General features: G+C 41.1%; 1 protein-coding gene across 2 annotated transcripts; it reads right to left on the reverse strand.

The window, feature by feature from the left end:
• Positions 1 to 313: 313 nt before the first annotated feature.
• LOC18435963 (5-oxoprolinase 1) lies at positions 314 to 5,491 on the reverse strand. Of its 2 annotated transcripts, none has more exons than XM_020668410.2 (2): positions 5,269 to 5,491; positions 314 to 4,645 (listed from the first exon to the last, which is right to left on the reverse strand). In XM_020668410.2, the coding sequence occupies exon 2, from the start codon at positions 4,577 to 4,579 to the stop codon at positions 785 to 787; it is 3,795 nt and encodes a 1,264-aa protein (XP_020524069.1). In that variant the 5' UTR covers positions 4,580 to 4,645; positions 5,269 to 5,491; the 3' UTR covers positions 314 to 784. The 2 variants fall into 2 exon arrangements, with proteins under 2 accessions (XP_020524069.1, XP_006846059.1); XM_006845996.4 differs by having other exon boundaries at positions 5,076 to 5,281.
• Between the last annotated feature and the right edge of the window lie 1,751 nt (positions 5,492 to 7,242).

Here is a 7,242-nt window from a genome sequence, read left to right on the forward strand (position 1 = left end):
TTGAAAAAGAAGTCACATACCCAAACAAGAAACTCTTTCTTTCTATTCATTCATGAACAACCCAAAGCAAAAACACTTAATGAGAATTCTTATCACATTCAAACAGTTTCACCCAAACCACCAAAAAAGAAATATGAAAGGATGATGGTTCTCACCACAATAACTGACTAAAGCCGAAAACAACTAAGGATAGACACCCATACTTAGACGAGAAAACAAGTCTAGGTCAAAGTCCAGACGTCCAAATCCATTCCAATTAGAATCTGGAAGTTCTCCCAAATTTGGAAACGAGAAATGGAAAAAAGAAAGTACGGATGTAAATGAGAAAATCCTTCTTATTCATTGACTGACAACCCAAAGATACAACTCATCAGATTCTGAGAATCCTTATTGCAATGAAACTGAAAATGGATCACGCAGAACTATGAACAGACAAAAAGAAAAAGCAAATCAGTTCACCATGAGAAATGATCAAAGCAAGCAACCAGTAAAAACCGCAAAGAAATGACCGCCAATAGAAGAGAAATATGTCTCCCTTGTTTCCATCCAATGACAACATGAAACTGAAACTCCATACATTCAATTGGGTTCCAGTCAGAACCTTCAAGGCTTCCCAAATTGGGAAATAAACAAAGAGTACATAAACCAGAAATATCTTGCTTTTATTGATCCAATAAAATTCTCAACTTTTGGAAACTGAAAATGGGTGCTCCCATAACACACACACACACAGGGAGGGGGGGCTCATCCCACTACTTAATCAAAGGGGGAAACCAGAAACAGGTCACTCAGGGCATCCCCATCCCCCACCTCCCGGTGTCAATATCTGAAGAACCTCTCCTGGCTCGACCTCAATTGTGTTCTTTCCCCCAAGATAAACCCTTCTCTTATCTCTCCTAATCAAGAAATTAGCCCCCCGACCCCCATTTTTTCCCCCCATTAACCCTCTCGGCGCATGCACCCTCCTCTCTGAAAGCATGCTAACCACTACAGGGCGCCTAAACTCTATATCTCTGACTAACCCCTCACCCCCTTTAAACTTACCAGCACCCCCACTCTTCTCTCTCAACCCAAACCTATGCAACAGCACAGGGTATCTTTGCTCAAATATCTCAGGATCTGTCATCCTTGTATTGGTCATATGGCATTGGACCCCACTGGTCCCATTCCAACTGGGCCCAGCTCCACAACCCCCTCCAATTGTTTCATAGTAACCAAATGTGTCATCCCCAAAAGTTAGATTATTCATACACCCTTGAGAACATGCGCAAGCTTGAAAGGCAGTGAGTATAACATCTGTTATTCTTTGAGAAGTGAGCACATTGCCACCTACCACAGCTGCTTTATCGCTGGGAGAGAGAAATGAACCTGGAGGGATTTTGATAATAACTGGGGCTAAGCACCCCTGATTAAGAGGAATATCAACATCTACTAGGCATCTAAGAGAATATATAACTGCAGCTGCAGTTACAGCTTCAGGGGCATTCCAATTGCCATAGACTTCGTGGCTTGTTCCGTCAAAATCAAAGACAGCTTCACCCTTTTTGCCATCAATGCTTAATTTGAGATGGATTATGGACCCGTCGTCCATGTAATCTTCTTCCTCTAACAGAACTGAATCACCGCTGTTTCCAATGTTGGTTTGTTTGGAAACTTTAGCAGCTACCGACCTTAGCATCTCCCTAACTGTCGACTCGGCATTGGTTTGAACATGGCCCATATAGGCTTGAACATGAGCCAGGCCATATTGCTCGATGAGCTCTTTGATGAGCCCTATACCCCTCTGGTTTGCAGCTACTTGGGCCCTGAGGTCTGAGAGGTTGTCTTGGAGCCTTCGTGTCCCAGGAACACCAACTTTACCATCTATAGAGGAAGATTCTAGCAATTTTATTATTCCTTCTTCTTGGAAAATCCCGTTCTCTACAAGCTTGAATGCTTTAATAGAAGCCCCTTCTTCCCAAATTGCCTTTGAGAAAGGAGGCATGCTACCAGGTGTAATGCCCCCAATTTCAGCATGGTGGCCACGACTTGCTACAAAAAATACCAATTTCCCCATATCAAAAACTGGGGTGATTACTGTTATATCAGGAAGATGGCTTCCTCCAGCTGATGGATGGTTTGTGACCAGTACATCGCCTTCTTTTAGGTTATCACCCCAATACTTGAGCTGCCAAGACACGGTGCTAGACATGGCTCCTAAGTGAACTGGGACATGAGGCGCATTCGCCACTAAGCCACCATTCGGGCAAAACAAAGCACACGAGAAATCAAGCCTCTCCTTTATGTTTGTGGATATGGAGGTTCTTTGTAGGGTCCGGCCCATTTGTTCAGCTATACCCATGAACCTATGGTTGAAGATAGATAATTGCACCACATCAGCTACTTTTTCTGATAGGCTTATAGTGTTTGGGACTGAGCTTATCTCAATTCTTATGTTCCCATATTTGGTAATGTTCGCTTTGCATCCAGGTTCCACAATTACAGTGCTATTTCCATTCATGATGACAGCAGGACCATCTATAACATGTCCATAGCCCAAATTCTCAAGCTTGAACAGTGGGGTCTCCTTCCATCCACCTCCAAAATATACCTTATAACATTTCTCAGCTTTGGGAGCTTCAAAAACCCTGTTAACTAATTGGGGCTTCAAAATGTTGGTAACCCCAACTCCTCGGACCCTTACATCACATATAAGGATCTGCCTATTTTGGAGCTTGAATCCATACTCTCGCTGAAAAAGCTTCACAAACTCCTCAGCATAGCTGCTCCCTCCTTTCTCAGGTTTCTTGACCATGATAGCAGTATCAGTTCCCTCATATCTCAAGTTCAGGTATGACTCAGTAGTGATGCTTCCATCACCAAATCCTTGGTCTCTAAGCTTAAGCTTCACTTGCTCGCTCAATATGGCCTCTCGACGCGAGGCCTCTGAAACAGATTCTTCCCCGTAAACAGCAGAGTAAGGCTCCTGAGCCTCTTCAATAACATCTGCTAAGCCCATGCCATATGCACTTAAGATTCCACAATATCTATGAATAAGGACTTCAGTCATGCCCAGTGACCGAGCTATGGCACAAGCATGTTGTGGCCCTGCTCCTCCAAAGCAACCAAGTGCATGGTTCCTTGTCTCATGACCTTTCATTTCAGTGAGCTGACGAATAGGCCGACACATGGTTTCATTAGCCACATCGATGAACCCTAGTGCAATCTCCTCAATACTCATGTCCTTTGCTAGAGGATCCTGACTCTTTCTATGACTGTTGATCACAACTGAAAGCTTCCTGAATTCTTCTCTTGTGGCCTCGATATCTAATGGCTCATTCTCATTGGGGCCGAAAATAGAAGGGAAATAGTCTGGAATCACTGTACTGAGTACGAGATTAGCATCAGTTACAGCCAATTCACCCCCTTTCCGGTAACAAACTGGACCAGGGTGTGCACCCACTGATTCAGGCCCAACACGAAAGGCCCCAAATTGAAACTTGAGTTTGGAACCACCACCTGCTGCTACAGTGTTTATGTCAAGTTGAGGGGCTTGAATTATTGCCCCTGCAATTTGGGTCTCGAGAACCTGCTCATAGGTTCCAGCATATCGGCTCACGTCAGTAGAAGTCCCCCCCATATCAAAACCAATTAATGCTTTTTCAGTTTCAAGCCCGAAAAGGGTTTGTGAATAGCCCACAACCCCCCCAGCTGGACCCGACAGCACAGCCTTATGGCCAGAAAATCGTCTCTCTGGTGCAAGGCCACCATCTGATTGCATAAACAAGACATTCACTCCATCTGATCCCTTTTCATCAAACCTTGACATGAAACCCGATAGATATTCTTTTATAACAGGGGTGAGATATGCATCAACAGTTGCCGTGAGCCCTCGAGGCACTGCTCGAACCATTGGGGTCAATTTAGAAGATAGGGATACGTGCTTGAAACCCATACTTCGAGCGAGGCGCTCCACTGCTAATTCATGTTGTGGATATGTGTAAGAATGCATTAGAACAACAGCCAAACAGCCGATGCCTTTGGCAAGAAGGCCTTTTAACAGTGGCCTGAGGGCTTCTTCATCTAAAGGCTTTGAGATTCGAATTAGCTCACTCGATATCCCCTTAACAAAGCTCTGGTTATTGGCTTCTTCTTCCCCATCAAGCACAAGTTCAATCCTTTCGTCAGCCTCTACAACTTCCTCATAGAGAGTCGAAGGCATTGAGACCTTGAGATCAAATATGTTGGGGCGGGCCTGATTACCAATTTTAAGCAAATCCTCGAATCCCTTGGTTACACATAGAGCAATTCTCTCACCCTTCCTCTCCAAAAGTGCATTTGTTGCGACAGTGGTACCCATTCGAATCCACTCTATCTTATCAGTAGGGATCTTCGAAGAGCGGGGGATTTTTTCGCCAGTGCACCCTTCTAAAATTCTTCTGATTCCTTCGATAGGGGCATCATCATAATTTGAGGGATCAACCGATAAAAGTTTCATAACCCGAAATGCTGGTTCACCGGGAACCTCTGCGTATATGTCTGTGAATGTGCCCCCTCTATCAATACAAAACCTGAATTTCTCTCCTTTTACACTCCCCATGTTCTAGAAAGTTAAAACACCCCTCTCGCTAGAAAGTTGATAGACCCCTCTAGACCTTGACAATACCTGCAATACACAGCAATGACCCAAGTGAATGAACAGTCTAAGACACTCAAAATCCTGTTTAGTTTCAAGGTGCTCACTTAATCAGTTCCAAAACTAGGGTTTTACTAATCAGACAAGTGGCTAGAAACCCATAAAGAGGGATCCCAGTACTACAAAACCAAGTTCTAATTTACGGTTTTCTCTAAGGGTTTACAAAGTAGAGTATTCCGCTGTGTTTGAAACAAGTAGATACATAAACATACATAGAAGATACAGAAAGAACCCAATTTCCAGATACACTTCAAATTCTATAGAACCCATTCCATTCTTAAATTTATCTTCAAAGAAACCATTTTATTCACTGCAATTCAAGTTTGAGGTGTTTCTTCAAGATGAAACAGGACCAGGGCTCAGAATCTAGAGAACATAAAATAAAAGATCAGAGGAATACCTTATTCTTGAGCTTTACAGATAAGAAGAGATGCAGCCTAGTGATGAGACTTTAATTGTTTTTAGAGGGGTTGAAGAGTAATGAGGAGATTTCAATTCATAAAAGAGAGAGGAGAGAGAGAGAGAGAGAGAGTTTTAGTAGAAAGAGAGGAGGGATCGACCAAAAGGGGTGGGAAGAGGGAGAGTATTCCTACCATGCGGCTGCTCGTGTGTCACTGTTGTACGGCGGCTAGTCTGCTGCGCAAGGAGCCACATGCCCAATAATTCGACAGTTTTTTTCCGTATTGAATTAAAAATAATGATAATTCGACAACTTTTTCCGTTTTATATTCAAAATAATGAGGAGGAATCAAACGGACAACTCAGCTTTTTGTCTTTTGCACTAAATAACAGGGACGATGGGACTCCCCTATCGTTAGATCCAAGAAGAAGAAGACGTCACTATCTTTTTTTTTTATAACGTGTATTTTTTTTTCCCTTACATCGAACTTGTTCTTTCCCATTGTTTCAGTCAAGCTATTTATTATAGGAAAATAGTGGGATTGGGCTGCAGCAATACCTCATGCTTAATTAAAAATTACAATCCAAGAATTGAAAAACCTTTTACATCGATCATCTCGGCATGAACATTATGGTTGGAAAAAACAAGGATTTTAATTTATAAAAATAATTTACGTAATATATTATTTAGTCTGTTCGTTTCGTTGTAAAAATAAGTGTTCACATATTCACAAGATCTATTCAATTTTTTAGTTTCAAATTTTATTGTCAGTATTGGAAATTAATTTTAGAGCCATCATAAAGATTTTTGTTGCCGAAAGTGCTTTTCGGATGAGGATTTGAGGTGATGCTTTATTTTGTTTTCATAAAGACTAGGCCTTATAAAAACTTGGGAAAATAATATATATACTGTTATGTTTACTGTTATTACGGGCTTACCTCCAAATTTTTATTATTATACCTACACACGTTTTTCACCATCCAAACAATTATAAATAAATAAAAATACATTTTTTTTATTTTTCAAAAATCGAAATGAGACTGAATTCAATTTAAAAAAACCACCAAAATATTCAAAATTTTCAAGAGACCACTCTAGCGAAACACAGGGGCTCCTTTCTCATGTGGTAGTGGATTTCCTGCAAGTGGGGTGGCGGATCCCAGCCAATTTCCCGATGAAATGGTGCTGCCTCCACCTTTTCAAGTGGTGACTCCGCCAAGCTGAGCAGTGGTTTTGCTAGCTTCAGAAGTGGATTTAGAACAGGTGATAATAATAATTTTAATATGGGGAAGAGAGGGAGGCGAGATGGATGTATTTTTGGTGGTCTAGGAGGCACCACCGCCTTGGGTCCAAGGTTCATGGCAGAGGAAGGGGTGCGTGTCAGCCCAAAGGGGAATCGCGGTTTAGGTTTGACGAGGCGACGGCTGAGTCTAACTCCAATGATGCGAGGACCATGCTGATGATAAAGAATATCCCCAATAAGTACAAGTTCGGGTCTTTTTCCCTATTTCTCTCTCAAACAAAAAAGACGGCCGCTTGTTTAAAGAACGATTAGAAATTCAATTTTTGAAAAATCGAAATCAATCCCATTTCAGTTTTTGAAAAACGTAAAATGGACATTTTCATGGTTAAAAAAAAAAAATTGTTAAGATAGTGAAATAACAAGTATAAGTATAATAACATAAACTTAGAGATAATCCTATAATAACAGTAAATATAACAAATATATATGTTATTTCCCCTAAAAACTTCGTCCTTTATTGTAATACTAGGTATCAGGTTTTTGGGATGTATATGATCCCTTGCTATGCATGTGGTCAATGCTTTAGAAAACGGCCTTCGGATGAAATGATGTTGTTATATCCCGTTACAAATTTTTAGTATGGTGATAGGAGGAGTGGAAAAAACTACTCAAAATGAGAATAACGGCTATTTATTTTTTAAGTAATTGAACTAATTCTCAATTATTGAACTAATGCCCAAGTATTGTAAAATAGTGCCTATTGTTAAAAAATAGTAAATTTATATGTGTTGCAATTAGAAAGATTGCAACGGAATTTCCTTTGGGCAAGCACTACAAAAAAAAAAAAAAGGATTCACTTGGTGAAGTGGAAGACAGTCTGTCGACCCATGAAAGAGGGTGGATTGGGTATTTGTAATATCTCAA

The sequence above is a fragment of the Amborella trichopoda genome, chromosome 8 (assembly GCF_054954075.1).
Source record: "Amborella trichopoda isolate Santa Cruz 75 chromosome 8, AtrichopodaSantaCruz75HAP2 v2.0, whole genome shotgun sequence".
Classification (NCBI taxonomy): Eukaryota; Viridiplantae; Streptophyta; class Magnoliopsida; order Amborellales; family Amborellaceae; genus Amborella; species Amborella trichopoda.